This window comes from Chiloscyllium plagiosum, chromosome 42 (genome assembly GCF_004010195.1).
Source record: "Chiloscyllium plagiosum isolate BGI_BamShark_2017 chromosome 42, ASM401019v2, whole genome shotgun sequence".
Classification (NCBI taxonomy): Eukaryota; Metazoa; Chordata; class Chondrichthyes; order Orectolobiformes; family Hemiscylliidae; genus Chiloscyllium; species Chiloscyllium plagiosum.
This window is the reverse complement of record NC_057751.1, coordinates 16374196-16392654: the sequence shown is the minus strand read 5'-3', so window position 1 is coordinate 16392654 and position 18459 is coordinate 16374196. Positions and strand designations below refer to the sequence as shown.

General features: G+C 49.3%; 1 protein-coding gene across 3 annotated transcripts in view; it reads right to left on the bottom strand.

The window, feature by feature from the left end:
* Nucleotides 1-18459, bottom strand: part of LOC122543191 (2-oxoglutarate dehydrogenase, mitochondrial-like) — a 35658-nt gene that overhangs the window by 16137 nt on the left and 1062 nt on the right. The window contains exons 1-2 of one of the 3 annotated variants that reach the window (XM_043681626.1): nucleotides 15418-16163; nucleotides 12347-12603 (exon numbers count right to left, since the gene is read on the bottom strand). In XM_043681626.1, coding sequence (XP_043537561.1) covers nucleotides 12347-12568 — 222 coding nt within the window. In that variant the 5' untranslated portion in view covers nucleotides 12569-12603; nucleotides 15418-16163. Of the gene's footprint in view, nucleotides 1-12346; nucleotides 12604-15417; nucleotides 16164-18459 lie in introns of those variants that run through there. The other 2 variants (XM_043681625.1, XM_043681624.1) reach the window with 2 other exon arrangements.

Here is an 18459-nt window from a genome sequence, read left to right as displayed (position 1 = left end):
TGGTTGGTCCGGGTGTCCCAGAGGTGTTCTCTGAAACATTCCGCAAGTAGGCGGCCTGTCTTCCACCTATCGCATTTCCAACGCCCCTCCCCCAAGTCCCTCCTCCCTACCTTTTATCTTAGCCTGCTGGACACACTTTCCTCATTCCTGAAGAAGGGCTTATGCCTGAAACGTCGATTCTCCTGTTCCTTGGATGCTGCCTGACCTGCTGCGCTTTTCCAGCAATACATTTTCAGCTCTGATCTCCAGCATCTGCAGCCCTCACTTTCTCCTCGGTTTCATAAGCAGCCAATCAAACTGTAAACCACTGTGATCGAAGGATTCTCAGTCACCAAAATAAAATCGACATTGGATTGAGCTATTATTATGGCACGGTGGCTCAGTGATTACCACTGCTGCCTCGCAGCGCCAGGGACCCGGGTTCGATTCCAGCTTCAGGTGACCGTCTGTGTGGAGTTTGCACATTCTCCCTGTGTCTGCATGGGTTTCCTCCCACAGTCCAAAGGTCAGGTGAATGGCCATGCTAAATTGCCCATAGTGATAGATGCATTCGTAGGGAGTAGGGGAATGGGTCTGGGTGGGTTGGAAAATTTGGTGTGGACTTGTTGGGCTGAAGGGCCTGTTTCCACACTGTAGGGAATCTAATCTAATCACACTGGCTTAAAATATCTACATTTTGGTCTGGAAGCCATAAACTTTCCAAGTTGTCAAGACTCCATAAACTAACAGATTTTCTCCTTCAAGTTCAAACCTGACTGAGAATAAACATTGATATCTTGTGATTTACAGGCTTGGAATGATGCTGCCGAAACACCCTGGCTGTGGAGGTGAGATGAGTCCATTGCTAACACATGCATGCTGTATTGTGCCCAATAAAAAAAAAATTGCATTTATGTAAAACCTTTCATGATCCCAGGAAATTCCAAAGCAATAGTGAATAAGGTGAAGTCATGGTAGTGTGGGAAATATGGTGAAAAGATGTTAGGGGTAGGTTCTTTACTCAGCGAGTCGTGAGTTCATGGAATGCTCTGCCAATAGCAGTGGTGGACTCTCCCTCTTTATGGGCATTTAAGCAGGCATTGGATAGGCATATGGAGGATAGTGGGCTAGTGTAGGTTAGGTGGGCTTGGATCGGCGCAACATCGAGGGCCAAAGGGCCTGTACTGCGCTGTATTCTTCTATGTTCTATAAGCCAACTCATTTGAGAAGGCGCCGATGGAGGACTGTTGGCCAGGACAATGCATTGCTCTATCAACCCTCGGCCAACATCGCTCGGAAAGAGATGATCTGGTCAGCAACCCGCTGCCACCGGGTTAGTTGGCAATAAACTAGGCACCACGGTTTCAAAACGTGACAACAGTGGCTGTGCTTCTCGGGCTCCAAAGCATTTTGGAACATTTTCAAATGCACGCCCACACCTTGATGCTTCAAGTAGTTGCATGGGATCTCTGGCATCCACTTGAACAAGCCAACGCATGGATTGCGTCACTTTTTGAAAAGGATTCTTCCATGGGATCTGGGAGAGTTGCTGGCTGGATCCAGGATTCATTGCCCCATCCCCTGCTCCCCCAACTGGCCCCTTGAGAGGGTGGGGTGGGGGGAGAGCTGCCATCTTGAACTGCTGTATTCCCTGTGGTGTGCTGCAGGGACCCCTACACAGAGCCCTCAGGGAGAGAGTCCCAGGATTCTGACCCAGCGACACTGAAGGAACGGCTGGTATATTTCCGAGTCGGGATGGTGAGGGGAACTTGCAGGGGGGTGGTGTGCCCATGTATCAAGAAACGGAATGGGGATAATCCTGGGCATTACAGACCGGTCAGTCTTACATCGGTGATGGGGAAAATATTGGAGAGGATTCGGAGAAACAGGATTTACGATTACTTGGAAAACCATAGTTTGATTAGAGGCAACCAGCATGGCTTGGTCATAGAACAGAAATAGAATCCCTACAGTGTGGAAACAGGCCCTTCGGCCCAACAAGTCCACACCCACCCTCCGAAGGGTATCCCACCCAGACCCATTCCCCATTACTCTACATTTTAACCCTGACCAATGCACCTAACCTACACACCCCTGAACGCTATAAGGCAACTTGACAGAAGGGAAACCCACAAAGACACAGGGAGAACATGCAAACTTCACACTGACAGTCGCCAGAGGCTGGAATCAAGGCAGCAGCGCTAACCACTGAGCCACCGGGCGGGTCATGCCTCAGAAACCTTATTGATTCTTTTAGGATGTGACAAAACACATTGAAGATAGGGCAGTGCACATGAATTTTAGCAAGCGGTTTGATAAGGTTCCCCATAGGAGGCTCATTCAGAAAGCGAGGAGGCATGGGGTACAGGGAAATCTGGCTGCCTGGACACAGAATTGGCTGGTCTATAGAACAGAGGGTGGTAGTAGATGGAAGGTATTCAGCCTGGAGCTCGGTGACCAGTGGTGTTCCGCAGGGATCGGTTCTGGGACCCCTGTTCTTTGTGATTTTTATGAAGGACTTGGATGAGGGAGTGAAGGGGTGGGTTACTAGGTTTGCCAATGAGACCAAGTGTGGTGGAGTTGTAGATAGTGCAGAGGGCTGTTGGAGGATGGGGCATTGACAGAACAGAGCTGGGCTAAGAAGTAGCAGATGGAGTTCAGCCTGGAAAAGTGCAAAGTGATTCACTTTGGAAGGTCGAATTTGAATGCAGAATACAGGCTTAAAGGCAGGATTCTTGGGCAGAGTGGAGGAATAGAGGGATCCATGTCTATAAATCCCTCAAGGTTGTCAACCAAGTTGACAGGGTTATGGTGATGTATGGTGTGTTTGCTTTCATTAGCAGGGGGATTGCGTTCAAGAGATGCTACAGCTCTTTAAAGCCCGATTTAGACCACACTTGGAATATTGCGTTCAGTTCTGGTCACCTCATTATAGGAAGGATATGGAAGCTTATGAGAGGGTTCAGAGGAGATTGACCAGCATGCTGCCTGGACTATGAAGGTAGGTTGAAGGAGCTAGGGCTTTTCTCATTGGAGTGAAGAAGGATGAGAGGGGACTTGATAGAGGTATACAAGATGATGAGAGGCCTAGATAGAGTGAATAGCCAGAGACTTTTTCCCAGGGTGGAAATGGCTATCACAAGGGGCATAATGTTAAGGTGATTGGAGGAAGGTTTCAGGGAGATGTCAGAGGTCGGTTCTTTACAGTGCGTGTGGTGGGAATGGACTGCCAGAGGCGATAGCAGAATCAGATACATTAGAGACATTTCAGAGACTCTTGGATAGTCCTGTGAATGATAATACAATGAAGGATACTCTGATCTTAGAGTAGGATAAAAGGTCGACACAACAAGGGCCGAAGGGCCTGCACTGTGCTGTACTGTCTTATGTTCTATCAGCTGCCCCTTGTCCTTCTAGATGGAAGTGGCCGTGGGGTTTGGAAGGTGCTGTCTGAGGAGCCTGGGGGGGGGCAGATGAGGTGCGACTGTAATCTGAAATCTCGGTGATAAATAAAACAGAACGCAGATCAAAATATGGGGGGGGCGGGTGGTGGTGAACAAATAATGTTGGAATGGTGCAATCGGAATGTAGAACAAAGTGTTTGTCAGACCGGTATATCCAGAGGCAGGGCCAAAGCTAAACTGAACACTAATTAAATGTTGGTTGCTGGAAGAACTCTGGCTCAGAGTCAATGAGCTGGAGTCTGAGGTTCAAGCATTACAGCACTTCAGGAGGAAGAGAGTTACCTGGATGCTGTGTTTCAGGAAACAGTCGCACTCCTCAGACTACCTAACTCGAACTTGGCCTGTGGATAGGAGGGTGCAGCTGCGAGGGAGGCAAGTAGAGGGATCCAGGAGGGAGAGTTGCAGGTATCCTCAGCCCCTGTCCAACAGGTTCAAGAATTTTACTCCCTGGATGAGAATGGGGGCTGCAGGGAGGATGGAGCTGACTGACCACAGCACCATGGGGGGGGGGAGAGAAGAGAAATGTTGATGTTATTGGGGATAGTATAGTTAGAGGCATAGACACTGTTCTCTGTGACCAGGATCAAGAGGCCCGAATGTTGGGTGTTGCCTGCCTGTTGCTTGGGATGGGGATATCTCATCTGGGCTGCAGACGAACTTGGAGTGGGAGGGTAAAGAACCAGTGGTTGTGGTCCACGGAGGTACCAACAACTTAGATTAAACTAGGGCTGAGGTTCTGCTAAGGGAGTATGAACAGCTCAGAGCTAAATTAAAAAGCAGAACCAACTAGTTAATCATCTCCAAATTACTACCTGAGCCACGAGCTAATTGGCACAGGGTCAATAAGATTAAGCAGGTAAATGCGTGGCTCAAAGATCGGTGTGGGCGAACTGGGTTTGAATTCATGGGACATTGGCACCAGCACAGGGGAAGAAGGGACCTGCTCTGATGGAACAGTCTTCATCAGAACCACGCTGGGCCCAGAGCTCCAGCAAATTGAATGTAGACAGGGCTTGAAACTACATGGGGGGGGGGGGGTGAACTCAGTAATGGGGAAATCAGAAAACCCACATTAAAAGAGGAGGTGGTCAGAGTGCAGTATTAAAGTGCTGCATTAAAATCTCCAAGCACAGACACAAATAGGAGAGCGTGGGGAAAGGGTTAGCAAACACACTGGTCAGACGAATGACATTGAGAAGAGGGACAGTTAGCACAGGACTGAAGGGGTTATACCTGAATGCACATGGTATGAGGACTAAGGTTAATGAGCTTGTTGCGCAGATCAAAATTGGCAGGCACGACGTGGTGGGCATCATGGAGATGTTGCTGCAAGGGCATCAGGATTGGGAGCTGAATATTCAAGGATATCTATCCTATCAAAAAGATAGGCAGGTGGGCATGGGGGTGGGGTTGCCTTATGAGTAAGAAATGCAACTAAATCAATAGTAAGAAACAAAGTAGGGTCACAGATGGAGTAGAATCTGGGTGTGGGTAGAATTGAGGAACTACAAATGGTAAAAAAAGACTACGGTTGGAGTGATGTACAGGCCTCCAAACTGTAGTCAGGAGCTGGGGCACAAGATACATCAGGAGATAGAAAAGATGTGCAGGAAAGGTAAAGTTACACTGATCCTGGGGGATTTCAATATGCAATGGACTGGAAAAATCAGGTTGGTAGTGGGTTGCAAGAAAAGGAACTTGTGGAATTTGTACAAGATAGCTTTTTGGATCCACTTGTGGTGGAGCCCATTAGGGAACAGGCAATACTGGATTTAGTGTTGTGCAATGAGGCAGACTAGATAAGGGAGCTTCAGGTGAAGGCAGTGATCATGAAATGATTGAATTTACTCTGCAATTTGAGAGGGAGAAGGCAGAGTCAGAGGTAACAGTATTACAGCTGAATAAAGGCAACTACAGAAGCGTGAGGGAGGAGCTGGGTAGGATTGACTAGGAGAGGGGCCTAGCAGGAAAGACAGTGGATCAGCAATGGGAGGGGATTCTGGGAATAATTCAGGAAACACAGCAGAGATTCATCCCGAGGGAAAGGAAGTATGGTACAGGGAGGATGAGGGAACTGTGGCTGACTAGGGAAGCCAGGGATAGTGTAAAACCAAAAGAGAAAGCATGTAATGTGAAGAGCAGTGGAAAAATACAGGATTAAGAAACTTACAAAGACCAGAGGGCAACAAAAAGAGAGAAATAAGGACAGAGGTTTAAATAAGGATAAGCTAGCCAGCAATACAAAAGGAAGACTGTAAGAGTTTCTTTCTTTATATATGTGGGCAAGAGTGGACACTGGGGCATTGAAAAATGACACTGGAGAGATAGTAATGGGGAACAAGGAAATGGCTGAGGAACTGAATAATTACTTCACGTCAGGCTTCACAGTGGAAGACATAGTAATATGCCAAAGATTCAAGAGAGTGAGGGGGCAGAACCGAGTATGGTGGCCATCACCAAGGAGAAGGTGCTAGAAAAACTGAATGGTCTGAAGGGGGATAAATCACCTGGACCAGACGGCCTACACCCCAGAGTTTAAAGGGAGAGCGCTTGAAAAGATAGCGGAGGCATTAGTGGTGATGTTTCAGGAATCGATCGAGTCAGGGGGTGTCCCAGAGAACTGGAAAGTCTTAAACGTGCCATGCTTGTTTAAAAAGGGAGTAAGGCAAAAGATGGAAAACTACAGACCGATTAGCCCAACCTTGGTCGTGGGCAAGATCCTGGAATCCTTTGTGAAGGAGATTTCTGAATACTTGGAAGTGTATGGTAAAATAGGGCAAAGTCAGCATGGTTTCATCAAGGGGGGGGTGATGCCTGACAAATCTGCTAGAATTGTTTGAGGAAGTAACGAGCAGGTTAGACCAGGAGAGCTAACAGATATTATCTACCTGATTTCAAGGTGTGGGGGGGCTCCTATGCAGCGGGGAGAGAAAGAAGTCTTACTAAATTTTAAGGCAGCATGGTGGCTCAGTGGTTAGAACTGTTGCCTCACAGCACCAGGGACCCAGGTTCGATACCAGTGAACTGTCTGTGTAGAGTTTTCACAATCTCCCAGTGTCTGCATGGGTTTCCTCCCACAGTCCAAAGATGTGCGGGTTAAGTGGATTGGCTGTGCTAAATTGCCCTTAGTGTTCAGTGCATTAGTCAGGGGAAATGTAGAGAAACAAGGGACTGGGTCTGGGTGGGGTACTCATTGGAGAGTCAGTATGGACTTGCTGGGCCGAAGGGCCTGTTTCCGCACTGTCGGGATTCTGAGTAATTCTAAAGGCCTTTGACAAGGTGCTGCACAGGAGGCTGAGTAAGATAAGGGCCCATGGTGTTCGAGTCAAGGTGCTTGCACGGATAGAAGCTTAGCTGTCTGGCAGAAAGCAAACAGTGGGGATAAAAGGGTCCTTCTCAGGATGGCAGCCGGTGACAAGTGGTATTCCGCAAGGCTCAGTGTAGGGGCCACATTTAACTTTATATACTAACCATGTGTATGAAGGAACTGAGGGCAATCTGATGAGGTTTGCAGACAATACAAGACAGGTAGAGGGAGAGGTAGCACTGAGGAGGCAGGGAGGCTGCAGGAGGATTTGAACAGGTTAGAGGTCGCAGAGGGAGTACAACGTGGGAAAGTGTGAGGTCATGTGCTTTGGTACAGAGAATAGTGGCATGGACTATTTTCTAAATGGGGAGAAAATTCCCAAGTCTGAACTGCAGAGACACTTGGGAGTTTAGTCCAGGATTCTCTCAAGGTAAGCTTGCAGGTTGAGTCAGTAGTAGGAAGGCAAATACAATGATGGCATTTATTTTGAGAGGAGTTGAATGTGAAAGCAGGAATGTATTTCTGAGGCTCTACAAGACTCTGGTCAGACCACATATGGAATATCGTGTGCAGTTTTAGGCCCCATATCTCAGGAAGGATTACTGACCCTGGAGCATGCTCAGAGGCAGTTCACAAGAATGGCCCCAGGAATGAAAAGCTGAACAGATTAGGAACATTTGAGGACTCTGGGTTTATACTCAAGGAGTTCAGAAGTATGGGGGGGGGTTCTCATTGAAACATACAGAATACCAAATGGCCTGGACACAGTAGATGTTGGAAAAATGTTTCCATTGGTAGGAGACACTGGGAAACAGTCTTAGAGTAAAGGGGAGCCCTTTCAGAACAGAGAGAATGAGAAATGTCTTCAGCCAGAGAGAGAGTGGTGAATCTATGGAATTCATTGCTATAGAAGGCATGTTGAGGCCAGGTCATTGAGTATATTTAAGACAGAGATAGATAAGTTCTTGAGTATCAAGGGTTATGGGGAGAAAGTGGGAGAATGGGGTTTAAAAACTCGTCAGCTAGGAGCAGACTGGATGGGCTGAATGGATTTCTCTGCTTTAGTTTATCCAACCTCAGCTTCATTGCATCAGATTCTGTAACAATGTGCTTTCTTGGAACCAGGCCAAGAGCCAACGTTGCTCAGTTGATGCCAACCCTTCCACCGCCTCCAGTTCAGGGCTTGTGTACAGAATCATCAGTATGCTGTTGACAAACTACTGCTTTGTGGAGCAACAGCTTTGTCTCCACCCCCCCGCCCCCCAATCTTACACACCCCTCTCAGGATAGTGAAGGCGGCGTTTGGTATGCTTTCCTTTATTGGTCAGAGTATTGAGTTGGGAGGTCATGTCGGGGCTGTACAGGACATTGATTGGGCCACTGTTGGAATATTGCGCGCAATTCTGGTCTCCTTCCTATCGGAAAGATGTTGTGAAACTTGAAAGGGTTCAGAAAAGATTTACAAGGATGTTGCCAGGGTTGGAGGGTTTGAGCTACAGGGAGAGGCTGAATAGGCTGGGGCTGTTTGCCCTGGAGCGTTGGAGGCTGAGGGGTGACCTCGTAGAGGTTTATAAAATCATGAGGGGGCATGGATAGGATAAACAGGCAAAGTCTTTTCCCTGGGGTGGGAGAGTCCAGAACTAGAGGGGCATAGGTTTAGGGAGAGAGGCGAAAGATATAAAGAGAGACCTAAAGGGCAACTTTTTCACACAGAGGGTGGTATGTGTATGGAATGAGCTGCCAGAGGAAGTTGGGGAGGCTGGTACAATGGCAACATTTAAGAGGCATTTGGATGGGTATATGAATAGGAAGGGTTTGGAGGGATATGGGCCGGGTGCTGGCAGGTGGGACTAGATCGGGTTGGGATATCTGGGTCGGCATGGACGGGTTGGACCGAAGGGTCTGTTCCTGTGCTGTACATCTCTATGACAATTGGAAAGGCAGGCTAACCTGCCTGCCGATGACCAGAGGCAGCAATTGAAAATATTTGAAGAACACCTGCATTTAGACGGGACAGGCTGCACTTCGTTCTGTATACTTATCACTTTCACACCTGGGGGGAGGGGGGGGTCCATGGATTGATGAATTGTCTGAGAAGGTACAAACATCACTGCTGGGCTAGCTTGCAATTTGCAGGGCACGTCAATCAGATCAGTGATCATTTAGCAAGGTGGTGCTGCACTGAAGGCTCAGCCTGGCTGAAACCTAGTCAGACCCTTCAGCCCAACTCAGCATGCCGACCAGAATTCCTCAACCTAACTAACCTCAGTGGCCTATGTTTGGCCCATACCCCTCTAAACCCTTCCTATCCATCTACCTGCCCAAATGTCTTTTGCATGTTGAAATTGTACCAGCCTCTAGCACTTCCTGACAGATCGTCCTTTGCACACACCAGCCTGTGTGTGAAGTTGCCCCTCAGATCCCTTTCCCCTTAAACCTTGGCCCTCTAGATTTGGACTCCCCTACCCAAGTGCGAAGACCTTGGTCTAGTCACTGTACCCATGCCCCTCATGATTTTATAAACCACTGTAAGGTCACCCCTCAGCCTCTGACAGTGCAGGGACCCAAGTCCCAGCCTCTGCTTAAGCCCTCCAGTCTCAGTGACATCTTTGTACAGCTTTCTCTGCACCCTTTCAAGTTTAGTAACCGCCTTCCTATATACAACTGGGGCCCCAGAGCACATCGCTTCTGAAGTCCAACGCAAACTAAGTGGCCCAGCGCTAACTGAAATGCATCCTTCCTACCCTCAAATTGCGCTCATTCATGTATCGCAAATCATGGACAGCTCTCAAGTAACCTGATCAGGTCATCCCATTTCAGATAAAGCTGGCAAACAGGTAAAACATGATAGGCATTCCAGAGACTGCTCTGCGGTATCAAATACTCTGGGTACAATTAATTCACTTGTGGTTCAGAGATCCGCTGGTCACTTCACTGGAAGGCTGATCGCTCGCACGTTAAAGGCCCCGAGGAGAGAGAATTTTTATTTTCGCTGAGGCGGTTCAATTATTCAATTCAACAATTCAATTTACCCAATCTGACTCTGATTTAAACAGGAAGGTGGCAGCAAAGGAGGCTAGATAAAGGGGAACTGGTAGATGTGAGGCACCAGAGGGGCCACATAAAAAGGTTACTGCACAAAGAGTTAGTTCAGGATGGATGGAGGATTGAATAACTCACAGGAGGCAGAGGGTCAGGAGATTCACAGGGTGAGGAAGCAAAAAAAAAAAGGAACGTCGCATGGATCAGAGCTCGGGCCTCACCTATTTACCAGTTACATTAAACTGTTTGGATGAAGGTTCATTATGGTGTGGCTAAAATTGCTGAAATATGAATATAGATAGAAAAACAAGCTGTTATCTACAAGGTGTTCAAGGAGTTATGGAAAAGACTCTGAGTTGGGGGGGGGGCAGGTGGCAGATTGGGAAAAGTGGAAGAATGGGAGGTCGCCCACTCTGGTGGGAAGAACAGGGAAAGGAAGAAATGGGAGCGATCGCAAAATGCTGTGGTAGAGGGGGACCTGGGTGTCCTGGTGCACGATTCACAAAAGATGTAGGTACACAGCACGTTATCAGGAAGGTCAGTGGGTTGTGGGCCTTTCTCGTGAGATGAATGGGGTTTAAAAAGCAGAGAAACCTCTTGAAAACGGCGCAGGACGTTGGAGAGACCACACCTACAGTAATCGATGTGGACTTTGTCACCTTAAACGAGACAGTCATAATGGCACAGCTCAGGGAAAGTTCACTTGACTGCTTCCTCAGATGGCAACGCTTGCCTCGTCAACAACAGCAGAATAGATTCCACCCACACGCATCGGGGAGTTTGGGGGAATGAGAGATGATCTTATTCAAACAAATCTGATTCTGTTGGTATGTGACAGGGTGGATGGAGAGAGAATGCGGGAATCCAGATCTAGAGCGGGAGAGATTTGAAATAATTCATGGACGGGAGCAGGGCTTCCTTTCTCCCCAACTCAGACGCTTTGATACGAAAGGAATTCTCTTGCCCAGAGAGTGGAGGCTGTGTCTTTGAATACATTCAGCGTTGAGTTGGATAGATTTGAGTGACAAGGGAGTTCTGGAGTACAGATAGGAAAACTGAGCCACACAAGATCAGCCAGGACGTCTGAGTAGGCAGGGCAGACCCAATGACCTCTTACTGGTTTGTTTCCTCATGTTATGTCTTTACACGATTGCAAAGACTCGAGAATAGTTTGAAACACGAGAGAAGATTGGATATGACGGTGCACTTCCATCCTCACAGGGGAGAGCTAACAGAGTGGGGAAAATGATGAGGGGCTGAGACAGGTATGAGAAGGAGGACTCATGTCATTGAGCACAGACTAACTAACCTGAGGGCAGAGATTCAGAACAAGGTGATACAAAGGGTTAGCATTGTAATTATGTTACACACAGACAGTGCAGGAGATCTGGGCCTCAATGTCTGAAGGGAGTGGGAGGGGGCTGTCAAGAATGAGATCCTCGTTATTTAGGAACTATTTGGGGGCACACTTGAAAAGCCTTGACCTCCAGGGCCACAGACCAAGAGCTATTAAGTGAGTGCCAGCCGATTGTGCAGTTAAAATGGCCTCATGTTTCTCCAATCGAATATTTCAGACTACCTCTCAACTGCCGTGTCTCCATCAGCTCACTTTCCCACAGGCACTGCAAGTATTTGTAAAGAAACAGGCTCCCCCGCCACCTGTAAAAGGTGGTCTCAGATCAGCCTTCCATTTTGCACCTACTTATTCGGAACCCCCTTTCAATTCTTCTGGAGTTCACATTCCAGTATGTTTGCGTGCCCTCATCCCCCACAACACTTCGGTACAGATTTTTGAAAGGTCATTTTGTAGAACAGAACTTGTGTCTCGAGGAGAGAGACATTACCAAAGTGCTCTCTCTCTCTCACTCATCAGGACACTTGCAAGAGTGGCAAATTTCAGACTGCCGTGCCAATTTATACCACAGGGCAGAAGGGTGTCAACTGGTTGGCAAGCTGACTCTGGCCATGGTGTTGCCACTGAGAAAGGAAATGGGGTTCTGTGGGAGCATGCGTTGTTGAAGGGATTGTGCAATCATTTGAAATTTGGCATTCTTGCACGTGTCCTGACAAAGGCAACTTCAGTAAAGTGTCTCCTATCAGCAGTATTAAAGCATTTTGTTTCAAAAACCGTTTTTGCTTCAAGAAGCAACACAATACAGAACTCGTGAATCAGGCGTCGGTTTCCGGAGCCACTTAGAACATCTTTTGACGAGAGATCCTGATGGCTTTTTAATCTTTGATGCCATTCTATGCTTTTTTTTAAAGCAACCAGAACCCCCAAAGGCAGCTTTGCTGGACAACTCCGGGTCAAGACGATCCAGTTGCTCAAAATCTTGGCCGAGCCGCAGGTTATAATCCACCGACACCGCAGTGATTTCACCAATGGGCGGTCTCTCTTCTCCGCAAGGGGACGTGCAGAAAGGGAACGACAAAGTGAGTGAGGTGCCCCTGTTCTCTCTCCAGAGGTTGCTGCAAACCGTCCTGAACACTTACCTGGCAGCGGAGAGCTTTCCTCTGGGCAGACACAGAGCGAGGGGGGCGGTCGGGGGCTTACCTTATGAACACTCTGTGGATTCTCAAGCCACGCAAAGTACATTTCCTCAACATAGTTCGAACTAGTCCCGCTCAGAAAGGGCTCAGCTGCCACAGGCGCTGTGTAGAAGCGACCTTGCTGAAACGTCCTAGACACTACTGGCCCATTGTGTGATAATGTTTTAGCAGTCTGAGAGGCCGTCAGTGGCCTCAGCTTAGCAGCACAAGTCCTTAATCGATGCATTTTTGTTTTTGCCTCCTGATCTCACCACAGCTCTGCTGGAAGTCATGAAACACAAAGAGAAAAGGTGGTCCAGTTAGCAATGCAGCCATGCAAACAAGGAAAAAAAGTAAAAACAACAGTTTAAAAATGCTCTAAAATAAAAACGGTGAGCTCAAAGTACCCAATTTTTGCACAACCTTTCGCCGCAGGGTCTGAGGGAGGACGGAGGGCAGCCGTAGCTTCCAGCGGCTGGCATTTTGGGACGGGAGGGGGGCAAATCGTGAGGCTGGGGGGGGGGGGGGGGGTCACAGAAGGGCAAGGACCGGCAACCAGGTGGGGAACAGGAGGGTGCTGCGCTTCGGGAGGTGGGGTGGGAGACGCAGAGGACTGAGTGACTGCCAGCCCTGGGGCTGCTGTCCACCGTCACGGTTCAGCCTGGTCATCCAGAACGGGCACCTGGACAAAGCAGAGGGGGCACAGACTGGAGAACGGTAACCCCCTCCCCCCAGCATGAGCCCCCAGGGAGGGACCAGGAAGGAGATATGCTTTGCTGTGAGAGAGAGAAACTTTGCCTCAAACTGTTCACACAGTTGTACTCGGTGACAATTATGACGACACAGCACCGGCAACAATGAACCAGGGGGTGAGGGGCAGGGAGTCACAGACTACAGTGCACTGGGCCCAGCGAGTCAATAGTTTCAGTTTCACCGGACCCGGGAGTCCATCAGCCAAGGGCCGGACAAAGAGAGGGGACTATTTCTTGACTCCCTGTGCCAGCCCGTGAGATCTCATGAGGGGGTCACAAAGTTTGGAACAGCTTTTACTTGGTTCAGGCACTGCCCCACACCACTCATTCCCCAAAAGTCTCAGAACTTTTTTTTTTAAATTCACTCACTCATGGGATGTGGGCAATAGCCAGCAGTGTTTACTGCCCCCCCCTCCCCCATTCCTCCCTAACTGCCCCCTTGAGAAGATGGGGGAGTGGTTCAGATTCCCATCCAGTGGTTTTACTGCATGAGCCTTGATTCAGCCTGCAATCAGCCCCAGAGTGCAATCAAGTTCACACTTTGAACTCCAGAGACCCAGATAAATAGCTCTCTGGTTCAGAACATCAGGGTCCAATGTCTGACAGCTCACGTGAAACACACAGTTCAATCCACGCTCACCCACGGAGCAGTGACTCACAAGAGATCTTACGCAGGCACCACTACACAGGCAGCATATCGCAATATCAAATTGCAGTTGATTGTGCCGTAGTGCAGGGCTCAATCTTCCTGCTCTTTGCCTCGGTGTGCAATCAGCAACAAGTTATTCAGACCAGGACGAAGCTGGCTGACCAAAGAATTAATTCCAATCAACAGCCTCTGTATTATTTACCACACCTCACCATGCAACCACACACACAAACAAACAACTCGTTTTGGATCACGGTACAGAGCCTACAGCTTAACCTTCAAAGTCAAATACTCAGCGTTATTTCACAAAAGCAGGTCGCAACCCGCCCAGTTAGCAGGAGAGTACAGCGCCGGGGGTTAATGCTCTCCCCAATTTGTTTCCATGCTTGGGAACCTGCATCCCCACTCAGTAGGCACTGACGCAGACACTTAATAGGTAGGTTACAACCCGAGAGACGGCTTCCTTCGGGAATAAACAGGATCTGATCTTGGCCTTCCGGATCCTGCACTAACACCCGAGGGTGTGGATCCCACAAAGCCGTCCACACCACCCTCAAATAGCTCCAAACGACATGCAGAGGAATCTCAGCGCCACACCCCCCCCACTCAAATCCTCAGCCACAAGGTCACAGACACATTTGTGCCTCACTTGGCAACGGGCCCGAAGGGAAGGTGGGGAGAGGCGAAGGCAATGCCACTGGACTAGGACTCCACAGGGCTGGGTTGAGACTGAGTGAGGTGCCATGTGCTCGTTCAGACCCCGGCCACAGCAGCCAGCAGCATTTAAATTCAAGTTCATAAACAGCCAGAATGGAAAGGTAGTCTCAGTCACTGACTCTTGTAAAGACCCATCGGGTTAACTAGAGTTATTGACATGCACAGCGTGGAAACACAGCGTGGACCTTCAGTCCAACTTGTCCATGCCGACCAGATATCCTAAATTAACTCAGTCCCATCTGCCAGTACCCGGCCCATATCCCTCCAAACCCTTCCTATTCATATACCCATCCAGATGCCCCTTAAATATCATAATCTGCCATCCTTACCCAGTCCAGGCCCACATGTGACTCCAGACCACAGCAATGGGACTGACTCTTAACTGTGCTTTGTAATGGGTGAGGGACCCGAGGTTAATTAGCGATGGGTGAAACCCAGCCCACGTGCCACTCGATCATTTAAGAAAGGTTGCCCCCTTGCAGTGAATTGGTGCTAAAAAGACCCTCATAGTGCTGCACTCCCCGGAACAGGCAAGGCAGAATCCCTGGCAGGTTCACAGCCAGCTCTCGCTGCCTACACTTCTATCTTTGGGTGTTACAATCACTGCTTTCAGAAGACATTTGCACCCCCTACCCAGGTACAACTGAACCCTCCTAACCCATTCTTGCCTGGGTCCAATTCCTCCATGGATTTCTGTTCCAGCACTGCGTTCAACTTGTGACAGAGCCGAGTGGGTGAGAGAGCCAGGACTGAGCTGCCAACTCCCACCCTCTGCTGGCTCCAGCTCACTTGTCCGTCCAGCACACACCCCCCCCCCCCCCCCCCCCCGAGAGACTGACCTGCCGACCATTCACCCCACTGCGACTCTTTCACAGCCACCTCTCACAGGAAGGGGAGCTGGTGCAAACGCCTCCACTCTTACACCCGCTGCCTTAGAGACACCCAGCCCCAACGCCTTTCGCTAAAATAAACAGTTACCTCCTTGGATTGGGGTCGGGAGGGAGGAGAGCTCTTCCAAGAGCTTCTGTCACGACTGCAGTTCTGGAGTGAAGTGATTCATCGCAGTGCAGCTGTGTAGCATTCCTTGTAGTGGCGGATTGGGCAATCTCATTCCTATCTGGGCTGACAAGTCAGACGGGCCCACAGCCCGAGAGTAGGCGCACCAGTCTCGGCCCAACTGTCCCGACACTGTGTACAATGAACAAAACGTTCCCCCTTCCAATGCTACTCTGTGTTTAAGAGATTGTGCTCCTGGCACAACGCTTTGAACCTCTGAGACTTGACAAGGTTCTCCAAGTCCTGGGGCAGCCGCTTAGGTCCGAGGGCAGGATAACACACACAGAGCGAGAGCGAGAGCGGTTTCCAATAGACAGAATGGCAAACCAATTACTGATTCTACAAGTGCAAACCAACTTAAAACACAAGGGAGCTCAAGAGAAACGGAGGGATTGGGGAGAGTGGGGGTGCCCACAGATCCCTGAAAGCAGGGATGGAGTAGCTTAGCAGTGGTGGGACTGCACCAGACGGGGTGCAGAAGGTGTTGTCTGGGATGGAGTAGTTTAGCAGTGAAAGGAGGCTGGATAAGCTTGTGTTGTTCGGGAGGGGAGGGGACGACCTGACACGAGGTGTGTAAGGTTGGACATAGTGTATAGAAAGCAGCTGTTCCTCTTTGCGTATAACAAGGGCTAAGGGTCAATAACAAGGGCCATAATTTTAAAGTGAAAGGCCAGAGGGTTAGAGGGATTTGAAGAAATATTTATTTCACCCAGAGGGTCTGGAATGCACTGCCTGGGAGGATCGTTGAGGCAGGAAACCTCACAAAGAAATGTAAGTAAAGGAGCACTTGACATGTCATAACATTCAAGGCTGTGGGCCAAATGCTGGGAAGTGGGATGAGCACTGATGTGTCCGCTCAGGCTCAATAGGCCTCTCGTGGGCCTCAAATTTAGTTTCCCTTCGGGCGCTTCCCTCAACTAAGATGCAGAAAAACTCCACAGCTCTCAGGTGCACTTCACAACAAGGATCGGTTGGAGAAGGTGCTGGGTCCTGTCAGATGGCGCTCTCTGACCAGCCGACTATTAAAGACCCCCAGCAGAGGACCTCAGCTCCTGAGTAAGTGCCAAGAAGGAGCCTGACCACTGGACCCCTTCCACGGCACTGCCCTCGAGGCGGGTCTGGTGGGGAGGAAACAGCCACTCACACCTCTCACTTGCTCTCTCACGGTTCACTGCCCCCAAGACCCAGTTCCTGCTGTGGTGCTGGGGTCACGGGTCAAGGCAAACATGAACTGCTGCCGGAGGATCAGAGACTTAGCCCAAAACATGCTCGTCTTCCAGCGCAAAGAGCTGGGCGCAAGCAAATGTCGCAGACTGGGACATTCCAAACGTCCAGGAGCACTGGACTGATTTCTGGCAGAGCGGGGCTGCCGGATGAGAAAAGACTGGGTGGACTGGACCTTCGAAGGATGGAACTGGATCTTGTGAAAGGGACAGAATTCACACTGTGAATGTCCACCAGATACAGGTGCAACCTTTCCTGCATAAAATAACCTCCCTCCTCCCTTTCCCAGGAGTCCAGTGAACCTTCCCTGAACTGCCTCTAACACTGAAGAACATGCTTATATAAAAAAGGGAGACCAAAACAGCACAAAGTGTGCCAGATCGTCCTACAGTGTGGGAACCAGAGCTGGAAAACAGGCCTGTTTTGGGCTAAGCCTCTGCTACTCCAGCAGCATGTCTGAAGAAGTAACTAAGAGGATTGATGAGGGAAGAGGGACATGATCTATATGGACTTCAGTAAGGCTTTCGACAAGGTTCCTCATAGTAGACTGGTTAGATCACATGGAATACAGGGACAACTAACCATTTAGAAACAGAACTGGCTCAAAAGTAGAAGACAGAGGGTGGTGGTGAAGGCCTGTGACCAAAGGTTTACAAGGCTGTTGCCAGGGTTGTGGGGTTTGAGCTACAGGGAGAGGCTGAATAGGCTGGGGACTGTTTTTCCTGGAGCGTTGGAGGCTGAGGGAGTTTATAAAATCATGAAGGGCATGGATATGGGAAACAGATAAAGTCTTTTCCCTGGGGTGAAGTCATCCAGAACTATTGGGCATAGGTTTAGGGTGAGAGGGGAAAGATGTAAAAGGGATCTGAGGGGCAACTTTTACATGCAAAGGGTGACGTGTGTATGCCAGAGGAAGTGGTGGAGGCTGGTACAATTACAACATTCAAAATGCACCTGAATGGGTATACGAATAAGAAAGGTTTAAAGGGATATGGGCCAAGTGCTGGCAAATGGGAATAGATTAATCTAGGATAACTGGTCAGCATGGACGAGTTGAACCAAAGGGTCTGTTTCCGTGCTGAGTATTTCTATTTTACTGAAGCATAAAAGGTCTTAAGGGGACTTGACAGGGGAAATGCTTCCCCTCAAATGGGGAGACTCTAACAGCTTCAAAATAAGAGGTAAAAACAATAAGTGCTGGAGAACGCAAGGTCAGGCAGTCTCAACAGCGATAGGGACTGAGAAGGTTGGTAGCGTACAGAGTGTGCTCTCCTGTTTTTCTCAAGGTTAAGCTGGATTGGGAAACTCAGCAAGTCACCCAGACCTTGGGACATTCCCTCAAAGCGGAGGTAGCGGACTAGAAAAGCAAAGTGGTCTACTTCTGCTTTTGTTAAAGCGAAACCAGCTTGAGGAGAGGTTTATAAGCCGCCCAGTCCCCGTGCTGAATGACAGGTGGAGAAGACAATGCAGGAAGAGTAGAGCGGCCTCCTGCAATCTTTGTCAAGGTGAATTTGGGACGGGAGGGTCAGTTCGGTAAGGGGTTGGCAGGCTGGCAGCGTAGAGTGGCCTCTCCTGCTTTCCTCCCAAGGGAAACCCAGCTGGCAGGGGGTCAATAAGACACCCAGGCTTCGGGCTGTACACTCAATTTGGGAAAAGGGCAGAGTGGCCTCCGCTTGCCTGTGTCAAGGTGAAGGTAGACAGGGGACGGTCGGTAAGTGACCAGGCCTTGGGGACGTGGGG